The 16,441-nt window shown below is 34.4% G+C and overlaps 1 protein-coding gene across 4 annotated transcripts; it reads left to right on the forward strand.

Annotated features, from left to right (window-relative positions):
* The first annotated feature begins 749 nt into the window (after positions 1 to 749).
* Positions 750 to 2,819, forward strand: LOC100115226 (uncharacterized protein C1orf43 homolog). 4 transcript variants are annotated; one of them, XM_032601562.1, is made up of 4 exons: positions 762 to 1,150; positions 1,347 to 1,834; positions 2,145 to 2,301; positions 2,376 to 2,819. In XM_032601562.1, the coding sequence occupies exons 2-4, from the start codon at positions 1,676 to 1,678 to the stop codon at positions 2,603 to 2,605; spliced, it is 546 nt and encodes a 181-aa protein (XP_032457453.1). In that variant the 5' UTR covers positions 762 to 1,150; positions 1,347 to 1,675; the 3' UTR covers positions 2,606 to 2,819. The 4 variants fall into 4 exon arrangements, with proteins under 4 accessions (XP_032457454.1, XP_032457453.1, XP_008208547.1 ...); XM_008210325.4 differs by having other exon boundaries at positions 2,145 to 2,298; XM_032601563.1 differs by having other exon boundaries at positions 750 to 1,834; positions 2,145 to 2,298.
* The last annotated feature ends 13,622 nt before the right edge of the window (positions 2,820 to 16,441 follow it).

Here is a 16,441-nt window from a genome sequence, read left to right on the forward strand (position 1 = left end):
ACATGCCTTTAGTACTTCAATTATATCTTAAAATGGTTCGTAAATATTATAAAAAAAGATTAGGAAAAATGCAGTATGCTCAAAAAAGCTGTCAAATGCCGCATAAGCTGTGGTAAAGGATGACTGATCTATAATAGCGATATGGGTCGCCAATATGATATAAAAGCTTCATCTCCGCCACAGCGCTTTCAAAAATAAAAAAGTTTGAAAAATTATGTATACAATTTTCTGATTAATTTGTTCACCCCATTTTGTATTTAAATTCAATCTGTTTAATATTGCCCGAGACCGTTATAGGATTGCCCCACCTCTGTGGCAATTTTATACATTTGATGCTTTGTTAAAGCTGTAGACGGATTTTTATAGTGGCGGTTAGGGAGCTGAAAATGTGTAACTACTTTAAACCAAGTTTTTGAAACCCAATTATTTGAATTTTTATTTTCACGTAACCGTTTTAAACTATAAAGCGTCAAAAAAAAAGCGTTCAAGTTAGCCCCCCTCTCCCTATATATTTTTACGACAAAAAGTAATGCGTGGGATATTTAGGCATAATTATTTACTTTTCTGCAAATTTAAAAAAAAATTTCTGATAACAAGGAGGAACTCATAAAAGGGAAATTTCGATTTTCGAACATAGCCGCTTTATGCAGGGTCGCCTGATGGCTAACTTCAGGGGACGCAACGGATCGCTCTCACCGCGATGCCCCCTGAAGTTGGCATTTGAGCGACCCTCCGAATAATCGTGACCCCAGCACTGGACATACGCAGAAGGACGCGGAGCGGTGGACTGGCTCGGCGAATAACCCAAGATTAAAATTAATTTATAACTGAATAATTATCGCGAATCATGAAATAAAAAGTTTATATTTGCAATCCGCAATTAAATTGAAAACGATTCGCATTGGTTTCATCCTTGAAATATGAGTGCCTGTTTTGAGAATACCATATATTATGATTTCTCGCAGCTGAAATAGTTTTTGATTTTTCTTTTAAAAACAAAAGCACCCGCAATTTTTTGGAGTGAGATTGTTAATATTGTTAACGATTCCGCAATTAATGGAATTTTTTAAATTCAAAAATATGCAAATCGTTCGCCTAGGTCCCGGAGCTGGCTTGTACGCGTCGCGCCTCCTCCTCCTTCTACATTTAGGTAATTTCTTTTTTATTTATTATCTCGGAACTTTGCACTCGTCGAAATCGAGTAAAAAATCGATTCCAATGCAAAATTGAACGCTCTTTCGAATGGTGCAGGTCATTTTACTGTACGTTAATCCGTTTTCGAGATATAAGCAAAATTAATTTCTGCACACATAGAACCCGTTAACCTAGGAAGCTGCAAATTTCAGAATCGTCTTTTTCGACCTCGATTTACCTATTAACCGAAATGCAGCCATTTCTATCGCATTTCGATTTCTAAGCTAATTTCACTGGACTAAGTTGGGAACTCGGAGTCCCGGAACTGTTACATAGTTGAGTATGCGCACTATAGCGCATCTTGACGATACCTACAAGGAACAAAAAAAAAAGAAGAAGATAAGTTTTTATGTACGCGTCATTCATTGTTTCTTAACCGTACAGCAATTACTTCCTTAGAAAAATGTAATTCAGGTTATTCATATGACATAATCTTGTGAAATTGATTTTGTCATACAAAAAATATTGTCTGCTGTCAAACATGTTGCAACAATTGTCTGGTGTCAACATTGTACTGTTTATCGCTGCAGGGGTTCAAACTGTGATTCTTCTATTTATTTTTGCAAAAAGACAAATAATGCGATTCACTTTGCGCTCTAGAAGAGGTCCTCACACTCCAATAGCATATGATACTATTAAAGTAAGTTGAGGTATTGCATACAAATTTTGTTTAAATACTAAAGTTTAATATAAAAAAAGTGTATACTCATGATTTAGTATACACTTTTGCGCACATATCAAGTAAAATAATTCTATAAATGTAAGAGAATGTAATTTCAAACTTTAATAATACTTTTACAATTGCTTTGCTTGAATAGGCAAATATTTAAACAAGGCTAAAATTTTTTTTGTATACTTCTATATTTATCATGTAAATTTCTAGCATTTTATTTATGTTGTAGCATATCATTTGCATCTGTTTTTATTTATAAATTTGATCTTTATTTCAGTCTCTTAGAAAGGAAATAGATCGAAGGATTCATGTTATTCCAAGGATACAGTATGAGCCATATCTTGATGAGAGTATACATAAATTAATGAATGAAGGTCCAATTCCTTCCCATTTTTACAGATTAAAAGCTGTAAATGATTTTAAAAAATTAGGTGGTAATAAATAATTTACATTTTTATCAGATATTGTGTGGATTTTAATATTAAAAAATATTGAATATTATTTTTAGAATTACAAATTAATCATCAGAATAACTTTTTTAAACGACACCCAAAAGAAAATATACGAGGATACTTAATTAATGCATTATCAGATAATTTAACTGGAAATGGACAACACATGATTCATGAATTTTGTGATTTATATGAACATGCTCGTCATGATCCATCAGAATTTCAGGATGAAGAATATGAAATCTATTCAAAATTATTACTGAAATTAATTGACGCTTATGTTTAATATAGAAAAAGTATATTATGAGAAATTTTTCAAATGCAACAGGGTAAACACTTTTTTGGTTTTTACCTCTATTTTTTAATAATTAATGATGATGAAAATAAAGTGGTGTCAACATTAGAACTACATCATATTTTGTAATATTTATGGGTTATATTGGGCTATTGGTTTATACATTTTTTTTCCCTGAAAATAAATAGTATTCTGTTCTATTCTATTCTACTCTATATTCGTGCAAAATTGAGCACCACATGCTTTTCAGAAGCTCAACCAATAAAGTAGATATTTTCATACCCAACAAACAGTTAAAAGTGATGCATGACTTCAGAAGACTACCAAATACCTTATAGCAAGTAAAAATTATAACATGCTTATATATTATATACGATACGCTAAGCTATATTTAGACACATATTATAGATATATTAAGGTGTATGAAGCATACATTTGGATACATTAAGAAGTACCTTTTAGGAATGGGAATTGTAGTCTAGTACATTCGATATTTATTTGATTTTCAATTTTTGAGGTTTTCTTTGCAATAAGATCTCGTGTAAGATCTCACGCCAAAATCTTATGTATGTTTGGAAGTCAAAATCATTAGTAGATCAATAAACACAAGAAATTAGCTTCAAATGAAAATTGACATGCCTTATTGGTGCTACCATTGGAAAATAGCTGTACACTGTATTGCTAAATTTTTTAATTTTTATCAAACCTTCAACATGAGATTTTAGATAAGATCTCAGCTGACATCTCATGTTTAATTTCTTGACAAAAATTTTAAAAATTTCAAATTTTCAGTTCTTGTTAATTTAATGCTACAATAGACATTATTACACTCAGCTATGCGTCATGAACATGGTAACTAAGATATTGATGCAAAATGTATTAGTAGTATACTGTAAGAGAGAAGGTAGTTTCCCTATATAAAAAAGTCATGACCGGATCTTGTGAAGCCAAGATAGACGTTTTGTGATTGGCTTATGTAGTGTGCATGCGTCTAACATAAGTCAGGAAGTCAAATGTCTTTTAAGTTAGGGCGCGCGAAGCGAGCTGTTCAAGCTCGAGTTTCTTAAATTTTGACTTCGTGAGTAGATGACAATTCTCATTTTTTTAAATGTTCGCACTGATAGAAACAATCAGCTGTGCTAAATCATGCTGATCTATGTCGAATTATGCAAAATCATGCCAAACTGTGCTTATTGTGCTATACTAATGTCATTTATATTATGTTTAGAGGATTGAAAATATTTTTCTCGATTTTTTTACAAATTTTAAGTACATTTTGATGGTATGGTACGATATAGTACGGCGTAACCTGGCATAATATGGCAGCACTACACTCTAAAGTCAAAAGAACAAAAAGAGGCGCTCGAAAGAATAAATGCTTCGATTAATTCTTTGGGAAAATATAAATTATTACTTATTTTATATTATTACTTATATTACGAATAGTCCAATTTATCAAAAAGAATAAAAGGTACAGCTAATAATATATTTATAGAAGTATATATATATTGTGAGACTATCGCTCATTTAAAATTACAAAAGATGTTAAAATGATTCTATCGGTCTATACCCCTACTGAAAATATACATATGGTAAATCACATATCTAATCACATGTCTCATCATAAGTTTTATTACATGTATAAACATATATTCTATCAAATATCAAATTGCAAATATAATCATATGGTAAATCATATGATTATTTCAAACCGATTTGAAATATAATTTAATTTATATAATGTGATGTTGCGCTTTTTATAACCAAACCGGTGACGCAAACAATTAGATTACACTTGTTTTTACGTCGATCTTCGTACCGCGGACTCTTACATCTATAGAAGGGGACAACGTTTAGGTCTAGGAACAGATATGCCTGGCGTGGCAAAGGTATTAGTTCTTCGTTGCCGTCTTTCCCGCAGTGAGAATATGTGCTGAAAATCGCGAAAATCTCCTACAACGTCGCGAAAACCCTCGCAATAAGGGATACTTCGGTGGCGATGCGAACAGCGGTTATTCGTAATGCGTGGCTGCGAATACTCCTCGTTAAGAGGGTAACGCTACCGCCGCTCGACCGGCGACGACGCCACGCAACTATTTTACGGGAATTTCGGGTTGCTGAACGAAATTCCCGCAGAATGCTGGCTTTGTTGGCTGCGAAACTTAGAAAATTTTCAGCCGCACAATTCACGAAATAAAGCTTTTCAATGTGTTATATTTTAAGGCTGTTGATTTTGTTAATTTGGGCTATTATTTATCCACCGAACTTTGTTCCTTGCCAATTTTTATCAATTATATTATTATGACTATTCTTTCATTACTACGGAATTTATAGCAGCCTGCCAGTTTCACGCCTTACACGAAATAAGCGGCGAATATTAATGTTGTTAAACGCGTTAATAATAATTTTGGTGATTGTTTATTACAATAACTTGCAACTTTATTAACATCAACAGCTACTCGCAGTAAATGAGGACACAATTTTCTATGACTTCTAACAAGTGTTCGTGGTCGAGTGGTAAAGTGCCAGCCTGCTAGAGGGCCTCCCACCGCCAAGCCATGAGCACACGTTCGCTCGAGCTCCGTAAAAAATAACTAAATATAGTGGTTTATACAAAAAAACCTTACCCGACGACAGAAATGTTACCAACCAACAGCAGCAGTCTGCAGACGACCAAGAGAATGACAACATGAGCATCCACTCGAACGAGTCATCGACCTCAATCAAACAACAGAAACAACCCCCAATCATCACTGAGGGACTCAACGCCTACGACCTAATCAACAAGATAAGGTCTATCGACAAAGAGGTAATTTTCTCTATTAAGAATATAGGTAATAATAAATGTAATATCTTCACAAAAGATCATTTTTTTTGATTATTCCAATGTTCGTGTCTCGAATTTAGATCACCTATTAGTATAAAATAATTGTTTGTCTTATGAAGCTTCAATTTTTGCAGATTAAAGTTAAGTCGTCAGCTATTTTATTTTTGTTCGAACCGGATGCGTAGGCGCTTATTATGAAGAGGTTTTCATTATCGTTAATCGGAATTTTTATAATGCAAGTTTCTATCAATTTTAAGTTATTGACTTTAACTACAACCATGGGTATATTATTTTTTATCAGTAGTGAACCTCCTCCCTCTTTATTATTTATTCTATCGTTCCTTAGAATAGTATAGTTATCGAAAAATATTTTATGTTTTTTGTTAATCTTGGATTCGTTGATAGCCAGTATCTCTGGGTTGTGAGCTTGGATGAATATTGTTGGAGGTTGTATCTCCTATAATTAGCTGGAAGTGAGTTTACGTTTATTGACATTATTTTCAATGACGTTATATTATCCATTATTGGTCAGGTCTGAGATCGTCTTATCACTCCATTCAAGGCCGAAATGTTGGGCTATTAAGTCTATTTTTATAGTGTTTTGATTCACTAGGTTAGTTCCCTACTGAAAAAAATCAGATGACAATCAACTGATAATCAGCTGATAATCATGCTAAAACGTCAGCTGATTATCAGGTGATTTCGGCTCAGTATTTTTAATAAAGCTGATAGTTATAAATATGCGTTTATGTGAGATAAAATGTTGATGATAATCAGGTGATAATCAGGTGATAATCATTCAAGATTTGTAACCTTTAATATATTTATTTTTGTTTTTCAATAATTTAATTTAAACAATTTTTTTTTAATTCTTAAAAAATAAAAATTTTGGAGCTCACAGCCAGAGTTTTCGTGTTATTATCCTGATGGTAACACCAGTACTGGCCCTCATTATTTGAAATTTATAAATTTTACTTTATAACACTCGGTTAATACTTTTCTGCCGTGTTATAACCAGGACCAGAAGGGCCCTGTTTATTGTAAATTAACGTCGGGCGTGCAGAAGGCACGGCTCGGCCGACTCAGATCATGCACGTGTTTTTACACGAGCCCGCAGAGGCGGCGTAGGTCGGGTCGTAGGAAATAACACACGAGAAGTTTAGATAAGGAAATATATATTCAATTGTAACTATACACGGAGGTGCAAACACCGCACACTTCGACGAACGATAAAGAGAGACGAGAGATATTACCCTGTCGACGTGAGAGAGTGAGAGTGCAGGTACTTACAACTCAGTAGTGGTAGTAGTACTTGACGCAACGGACGTGATCCAGTCTCGGACGTGGAGATGTAACAGTTCGGACGGGCGTCGCAGCAACTTGGCGGTAACGCACGGACGAATATCGTTCGCTCTCGGGATGCTCGCAGGACTCACAACAAACCCGCGTATATAGTAGCGCGAGCTACTCGTGTGGATAGCGCAGCGAGACTAACTCTAGTCGCGGCTCTCCCGGCCGTCGGCACATCGTTGTCATATCTCGCCAACGCTGTGCGGCCAGGCGGCAACCGCGCTACCTATGCTCTCACTCTCTCTGTCTCTATCTTGCCTTGTCTCTCGTTCTCGCTCGTTTCGGCGCTCGTTGGCAGCTTGCTGAAACAATAATCTTATTACAATTAGTACATGATTAGCCGTTAGACATTTGACGTGCACTCGGCCGTCACAACTTATTTTAAACAATTTAATATAACGTCATTGAAAATAATGTCAATAAACGTAAACTCACTTCCAGCTAATTATAGGAGATACAACCTCCAACAATGCATTCAAGCTCACAATCCAGAGATACTGGCTATCAACGAATCCAAGATTAACAAAAAACATAAAATATTTTTTGATAACTATACTATTCTAAGGAACGATAGAATAAATAATAAAGGGGGGGGAGGTTCACTACTGATAAAAAATAATATACCCATGGTTGTAGTTAAAGTCAATAACTTAAAATTGATAGAAACTTGCATTATAAAAATTCCGATTCACGATAATGAAAACCTCTTCATAATAAGCGCCTACGCATCCGGTTCGAACAAAAATAAAATAGCTGACGAGTTAACTTTAATCTGCAAATATTGATGCTTCATAAGACAAACAATTATTTTATACTAATAGGTAATCTAAATTCGAGACACGAACATTGGAGCGATCAAAAAAGAAACTTTCGAGGCACATAATTATATGACTGGATATCGGAAAATAACATAATCTACAAATGTGAAATAAAAAACCCAAACAACCCTACTTTTCCACAATCAAATGCTTTCATTGATACTTCAATTTCAGACTCGAGACTAGAATTCTCTCATAATGACCTATTCACACATGACTACGATAGTGACCACCAAGCTATAGAAACAACACTTGTACTAAAAAATGAAATTAAGCCTGTGGAAGAGGAGCAAAAAAAATCTATATTTATAAAAAAACTAATTGGAATAAATTTGAAAAATCATTAAATAAAAACTACATCTTTGATATTCCGAGTAAATAAAAATCTAAGCACGAAAGAGATAGTCATACATATTGACAATTTGCAAAACGCTATTTTAAAATCAATAGAAGAAACCACATCGGTCCTTAAGTACAAAAACAGACTAGAAAAAATAACCAATCACAAAATCTTAAAACTTTATGAATCAAAACATAAGATCCAAACTTATATTCATAGGGGGGATGCAACACATAAATGACACAAATTCACAGCTTCTCCTAATCAGACTTAACGCTCAACTAAAAAATATCAAAAAATCTATAAAATAAGAATTTACTGCCAGCTCAAACAAAAGTTCGACTAATGAAATAAAAAAAATGTACTATAGACAATCTCCGAAATTCTTTCCACTTTTGAACAAGCTATTTCGGCCAAAAGATACTGTAGACATAGATCACTTAAAAATAAACGAAAAAGAAAAGGAACTCTTGACTGACGTAATTCCCGATCAATCCGACTTCATCAACCCAGCTAATAACAGGGAACTGATAATAGACGACCAAAAAATACTCCCGGATGTAATAGGCAAACATCTAGAAATTATCAACACCAAAGACGACCAAATGGATTCCCTCCTTAAAAATATAGTAGAAAACCATATTCATTCACAAAGAGACGAACTTAATAATAATACGCCACTTACAACCTTCAATGACGAGAATAAAACTACCGATCCAAAAATTAAAGAACAAGACTCAATACTATTCACCAATGCAAGAGAAGACAAGAACTTACTAAACACTACACTATATTATTCAACAATGCCCTAAACCTAGGCTATTAGCCCAATAAATGGAAAACTGCTAAACTAATCATTTTAAAGAAAAAAAAAAGAAAAACTAAACGAACTTGATAACCTAAGGCCAATAAGCATCTTACCGTCCATAAGTAAAATATTCGAAAGAATAATAAAAAAAATCGATCGATAAATTTTGCAAAGAAAATGATATCATTCCAGAGCACCAATTTGGATTTAAGAATCATCACTCAACGTTGCATGCTATAAATAAACTGATGTCAGACATTAACTGGCATCTTATTAATAATGAGATGATTGAAGCTGCCCTTATTGACTTAAGAAAAGCTTTCGATTCAGTCTGGTTAGACGGATTGATATACAAACTACTTAAATAGAATACTCTTAGCCACTTAGTTAAACTAATGAATAACACGATAAGAAAAAGAAAGTTCGTATTCGCTCTAAATAATAATATCTCAAAGAAGACATACGAAATTACCAGAGGACTTCAACAAGGCACGGTCAATTCCCCAATATTGTTTAACATCTTTACGGCTAAATTACTGAAACTCTGATATAAACAAGGAACATGGAAACTACGGACTGGCATTTGCGGATGATCTAATCATCTACATAGCAAATAAAGACGCTACGATCATTCCAGACAAATTGCAAAAACTATACGATACAATAAAAATTTATTACAAAAACTGAGGCTTAAGTATAAACGCAAAAAAATGCGAAACGATTTTATTCCGCAATACATTAAGGAACCAATCCAGGAAAAATAAAAGACATTGGAAAGCATTTCAATTAATAGATACTGAAGCTGACCAAATAACACAAATACCACACTCTAATAAAGTAAAATATTTAGGCATTACGCTCGACGAAAGATTAAAATTCAACTTACATATTAAAAATCAATTAGAAAAAGCCGCAAATACATTCAAAAAACTACATAGACTTTTTTATCACCCTCACCTAATCGCAAAAACAAAAATAATAACATATCAAATGTTAATCAGACCCATTCTCACATACGGTTGCAACTTCTGGTTTAATATCAGTGTAAGTTACATGGAAAAGCTAAGACTTTTTGAAAGAAAATGCCTCCGTGTATGTCTTAACTGGTATCGCTATGATTATAATAATTACAAAAAAAGAGTGAGTAATTATAATTTATATAAAAGAGCAGGAATCGTAAGAATAGACTGTTTCATTATTAAACTGACTAGAAATCATATAAAAAATTTGATAAAAAACAAAACTAATAATTTGATCTTAGCTCCATTCATGGAAAGACCTATGTACTACGAAAGATGCTTACCTGTTGGCTTAATCTCTCCGGAAGCATTTAAATAACCCGACGAGAATAACTACCTAATAAATAACCATCAAATCCCAATAATATACCATATCCCGAGAAACATCCATAACAAATCTATTCAATACACACCAGACAGAATACACAATGTACATCTAGTTTACAACTACTCAATAACCGAATTGGACAAATAGAATTACAAGACTTCGACTACTACTCACAAAAATGTAATAAATAAAAGTGTGAAACCAGTGACAAGTCATATTTGTTTGTAATTAATGTATATAGCATTAATTAGTTAGTAAGGAACTTCAACGACAAAAATTCAGCTTGTTTTGTACCCGCATATTTTCTAGCATAAGAACAAGATACGAGAAACTTAAAAAATTAAATTACAAAACGATACTTAAGTAAACACAAACATTGTATATCTTATCACAGCGAGAGTCCTATGGGGTCATTCTGCGTAACACTTATTATGTAATTGGTTTTCTGTATGTATTCTTTTACCAATGTATCTAATAACCTCTTTTGTTTATAAAGAATCACTTGGAAGAAAAAGTGCCAGCCTGCTAACTGAAAGGTTCACGATTCGATGCCCGCTCGGGTAAAATTTTTTTCTTTTTTCATAATGTAAGTGCCGGCACAATGCTTGCACCGCGTGCAAGCATCGTGCCGTTTCATTTCAAGCATCGCGTCATTTTCGGGTCATGGAGCAGGGGTACCTGGACGTTACGCGTGGCCCTGATATCATAGATGTTGGCCGAATGATGGCACCGAGACTGTTCGGAATGGGCCATGCGTGACGTGCAGGTACCCCTGCTCCATATCCCGGAAATGACGGCATTGTGCCCGGCACACATGGCCGTCATTCTGACAAAGTTTCGTGCCGTCGCAATGTGATCACGCTGTGCCGCGAAAATGTCAACATTATGACTTCCCGAATAGCAGGAAAAAAAATGTTTGAAAATTCCAACGAAAGATGTCTTGGGGACGTCACAATAACTGCACGAGTGGCCAGCATGCGTGACCCAAAATTGCCCGGCACGCAATGTTATCAGGGGGCCTATTCGGAGTAATCTCGGTGCCGTCATTCGGCCAACATCATGTTATCGGGGACCCCGATAACATCGTGTGCCGGGCATTTTGGGGTAACGCGTGCCTGCCGTAAATGGCGTCATTGTGACGTATTCAAGACATCTTTCGTTGGAATTTAAAAAAAAAATTTTCCTGCTATTCGGGAAGTCATAATGTTGACATTTTAGCGGCACAGCGTGCCAGCACGCATGCGCATATTGAGACGGCACGAAACTTTGTCAGAATTACGGCCATGCGTGACGGCTATCTTTACTAAAAATGTTACGAGATTATCATGTGATAATCACGTAACTTAAACAGTACATATATTACTGTGATAATTATGTGATAATCACGTAACTTAAACAGTACATATATTACTGTGATAATTATGTGATAATCACGTGAAGTTATCGACAAAATTATCACGCGATTAATAATAAATTCTGAAATGTGATTGAAAATACTAAAAACGGTATCTATTAACGAAATAGACAATTCACAATAAATAAAGAGTTACATTAAAGAAAAAAATTCTCCTACCAAGATTTGAATCCAGAACCTTGGCGATATAATCCAATGCGCTACTAACTGGACCATTTGCTCTCTTCGAAGGTTTATGTATAAAGACAATCCATATATGTAGATTTTCATTCTTATAGGCATTTTTTCTCGTACAAATAAATTTTCTTTTTGAAATAGAAATGAATAATAAAAAACAAATTTATTGTTATTGAACAAGTAATTAGTTATAATCCCATCAATTAATTTCGTGATTGGGTATTTTGGAATCTTCAAACTGATCAATATAACAATATATATACTTATTTATTTCTGTTTAAAAAAAAAATTATATGTACAATAAAGAACAATAATAAAAATGAAAATGTATCGATATGAATTGCTTTTATACATAAACATGCAAAGGGAGCAAATGGCTCAGCAGCACATTGAATTATCATGCCAAGGTTCTGGGTTCAAATCTTAGTCAGAGAATTTTCTTTTTATTAATGTAACCATTTATTTATTGTAAATGGTCCATTTCGTTAATTAATCGAAAACGATATGATCTGGGTTTTTAAAGATATTTGTTCATAAATGTGAAATGATGCATGCTGTGTGGATTCACGCATTCCACAAGATGTAATCTGCAGATTTGGTCCGGATGAACGGGATGCTGAGAATAAACATTCGTGCAGATACGATCTTGTTTTTTAAAGATACCTGTTTGTAAATGTGAAATGATGCATGCTCTGTGGATTCACGCATTCCTCAAGATGTAATCTGCAGATTTGGCCCGAATGAAAGGGATACTGCGAATAAACATTCGTGCAGATACGATCTTGTTTTTTAAAGATACCTGTTTGTAAATGAAAAATGACGACTGCTCTATGTATTTACGTTTTTCACGAGACGGAATCTGCAGATTTTGGCCGAATGAAAGGGATACTGCGAATAAACATTCGTGCAGATACGATCTTGTTTTTTTAACGTATCTGTTTGTGAATGTAAAATGATGCATAATCTATAGATTTACGCGTTTCACGAGACGTAATCTGCAGATTTGGCCCAGATGAACTGGATGCTGAGAATAATTATCTGTGCAGATAGGATCTGTGTTTTTAAAATTATTTGTTTATGAATGTGAAATGGCGCATACTCTATGGATTTACGCATTTCACGAGACGGAATCTGCAGATTTGGACCGAATGAAAGGGATACTGCGAATAAACATTCGTGCAGATATGATCTTGTTTTTCAAAGTTACCTGTTTATAAATGAAAAATGACGACTGCTCTATATATTTACGAATTTCAAAAGACGTAATATGCAGATTTGGTCCAAATCAAAAGGATACTATTAATAATTATCTGTGCAGCTAGAATCTGGGTTTTTAAAAATATTTGTTTATGAATGGGAAATGACTCATGGCCTATGAATTTACACATATAATAAGACGTAATCTGCAGATTTGGTCCGGATGAAAACGATGCTGAGAATAAACATTCGTGCTGATACGATCTTGTTTTTTAAAGATACCTGTTTGTAAATGAAAAATGAGGACTGCTCTATGTATTTACGTTTTTCACTAGACGGAATCTGCAGATTTGGTCCGAATGAAAGGGATGCTGAGAATAATTATCTGTGAAGGTAGGATCTGGGTTTTTTAAATTATTTGTTTATGAATGTGAAATGACGTATACTCTATGTATTTACGTTTATCACAAGACGGAATCTGCAGATTTGGTCCAGCTGAAAGGGATGCTGAGAATAATTATCTGTGAAGGTAGGATCTGGTTTTTTAAAATTATTTGTTTATGAATGTGAAATGACGCATACTCGATGGATTTACGCATTTCACGAGACGGAATCTGCAGATTTGGACCGAATGAAAGGGATACTGCTAATAAACATTCGTGCTCATATGATCTTGTTTTTCAAAGTTACCTTTGTAAATGAATAATGACGACTGCTCTATGTATTTACGTTTATCACACGACATAATCTGCAGGTTTGGTCCAATGAAAGAAATACTGCTAATAAACATTCGTGCAGATATGATCTTGTTTTTCAAAGTTACCTGTTTGTAAATGATAAATGTCGACTGCTCTATCGATTTACGCGTTTCACGAGACGTAATATGCAGATTTGGTCCAAATAAAAAGGATACTGTTAATAATTATCTGTGCAGGTAGGATCTGCGTTTTTAAAAATATTTGTTTATGAATGGGAAATGACGCATACTCTATGGATTTACGAATTTCACGAGACGGAATCTGCAGATTTGGTCCGAATGAAAGAGATACTGCGAATAAACATTGGTGCAGATACGACCTTGTTTTTTCAAGGTATCTGTTTGTGACTGTGAAATGACGCATACTCTATGGATTCACGCATTTCACGAGACGTAATCTGCAGATTTGGTCCAAATGCAAGGGTTACTGCGAATAAACATTCGTGCAGATACGATCTTGTTTTTTTAACGTATCTGTTTGTGAATGTGAAATGACGCATACTCTATAGATTTACACGTTTTACGAGACGTAATCTGCAGATTTGGCCCAAATGAAAGCGATGCTGAGAATAATTATCTGTGAAGGTCTTTGTTTTTAAAATTATTTGTTTATGAATGTGAAATGGCGCATACTCTATGGATTTACGCATTTCACGAGACGGAATCTGCAGATTTGGACCGAATGAAAGGGATACTGCTAATAAATATTCGTGCACATACGATCTTGTTTTTTAAAGATACCTGTTTGTAAATGAAAAATGAGGACTGCTCTATGTATTTACGTTTTTCACTAGACGGAATCTGCAGATTTGGTCCGAATGAAAGGGATACTGTGAATAATCATTCGTGCAGATACGATTTTGTTTTTTAAAGATATCTGTTTGTGAATGTGAAATGACGCATACTCTATGTATTTACGTTTATCACAAGACGGAATCTGCAGATTTGGTCCAGCTGAAAGGGATGCTGAGAATAATTATCTGTGAAGGTAGGATCTGGGTTTTTAAAATTATTTGTTTATGAATGTGAAATGACGTATACTCTATGTATTTACGTTTATCACAAGACGGAATCTGCAGATTTTGTCCAGATGAAAGGGATGCTGAGAATAATTATCTGTGAAAGTGGGATCTGGTTTTTTAAAATTATTTGTTTATGAATGTGAAATGACGCATACTCTATGGATTTACGCATTTCACGAGACGGAATCTGCAGATTTGGACCGAATGAAAGGGATACTGCTAATAAACATTCGTGCTCATATGATCTTGTTTTTCAAAGTTACCTTTGTAAATGAATAATGACGACTGCTCTATGTATTTACGTTTATCACACGACATAATCTGCAGGTTTGGTCCAATGAAAGAAATACTGCTAATAAACATTCGTGCAGATATGATCTTGTTTTTCAAAGTTACCTGATGTAAATGATAAATGTCGACTGCTCTATCGATTTACGCGTTTCACGAGACGTAATATGCAGATTTGGTCCAAATAAAAAGGATACTGTTAATAATTATCTGTGCAGGTAGGATCTGCGTTTTTAAAAATATTTGTTTATGAATGGGAAATGACGCATACTCTATGGATTTACGAATTTCACGAGACGGAATCTGCAGATTTGGTCCGAATGAAAGAGATACTGCGAATAAACATTGGTGCAGATACGACCTTGTTTTTTCAAGGTATCTGTTTGTGACTGTGAAATGACGCATACTCTATGGATTCACGCATTTCACGAGACGTAATCTGCAGATTTGGTCCAAATGCAAGGGTTACTGCGAATAAACATTCGTGCAGATACGATCTTGTTTTTTTAACGTATCTGTTTGTGAATGTGAAATGACGCATACTCTATAGATTTACATGTTTTACGAGACGTAATCTGCAGATTTGGCCCAAATGAAAGCGATGCTGAGAATAATTATCTGTGAAGGTAGGATCTGTGTTTTTAAAATTATTTGTTTATGAATGTGAAATGACGCATACTCTATGGATTTACGCATTTCACGAGACGGAATCTGCAGATTTTGGCCGAATGAAAGCGATGCTGAGAATAAACATTCGTGCTGATACGGTCTTGTTTTTTAAAGATACCTGTTTGTAAATGAAAAATGAGGACTGCTCTATGTATTTACGTTTTTCACTAGACGGAATCTGCAGATTTGGTCCGAATGAAAGGGATACTGTGAATAATCATTCGTGCAGATACGATTTTGTTTTTTAAAGATATCTGTTTGTGAATGTGAAATGACGCATACTCTATGTATTTACGTTTATCACAAGACGGAATCTGCAGATTTGGTCCAGCTGAAAGGGATGCTGAGAATAATTATCTGTGAAGGTAGGATCTGGGTTTTTAAAATTATTTGTTTATGAATGTGAAATGACGTATACTCTATGTATTTACGTTTATCACAAGACGGAATCTGCAGATTTTGTCCAGATGAAAGGGATGCTGAGAATAATTATCTGTGAAAGTGGGATCTGGTTTTTTAAAATTATTTGTTTATGAATGTGAAATGACGCATACTCTATGGATTTACGCATTTCACGAGACGGAATCTGCAGATTTGGACCGAATGAAAGGGATACTGCTAATAAACATTCGTGCTCATATGATCTTGTTTTTCAAAGTTACCTTTGTAAATGAATAATGACGACTGCTCTATGTATTTACGTTTATCACACGACATAATCTGCAGGTTTGGTCCAATGAAAGAAATACTGCTAATAAACATTCGTGCAGATATGATCTTGTTTTTCAAAGTTACCTGTTTGTAAATGATAAA

This window comes from Nasonia vitripennis, assembly GCF_009193385.2.
Source record: "Nasonia vitripennis strain AsymCx chromosome 2 unlocalized genomic scaffold, Nvit_psr_1.1 chr2_random0007, whole genome shotgun sequence".
NCBI classification, from domain to species: Eukaryota; Metazoa; Arthropoda; class Insecta; order Hymenoptera; family Pteromalidae; genus Nasonia; species Nasonia vitripennis.

Bases quoted from the DNA above. Each gene is read 5' to 3' on its own strand.
- LOC100115226 (XM_001599958.6), top strand. From the start codon at position 1,676: ATGTTGCAACAATTGTCTGGTGTCAACATTGTACTGTTTATCGCTGCA. The intron at 1,835-2,144 runs GTAAGTTGAGGT...TCTTTATTTCAG, and splicing joins TAGCATATGATACTATTAAA to TCTCTTAGAAAGGAAATAGA. The intron at 2,302-2,375 runs GTAATAAATAAT...TATTATTTTTAG, and splicing joins TGATTTTAAAAAATTAGGTG to AATTACAAATTAATCATCAG.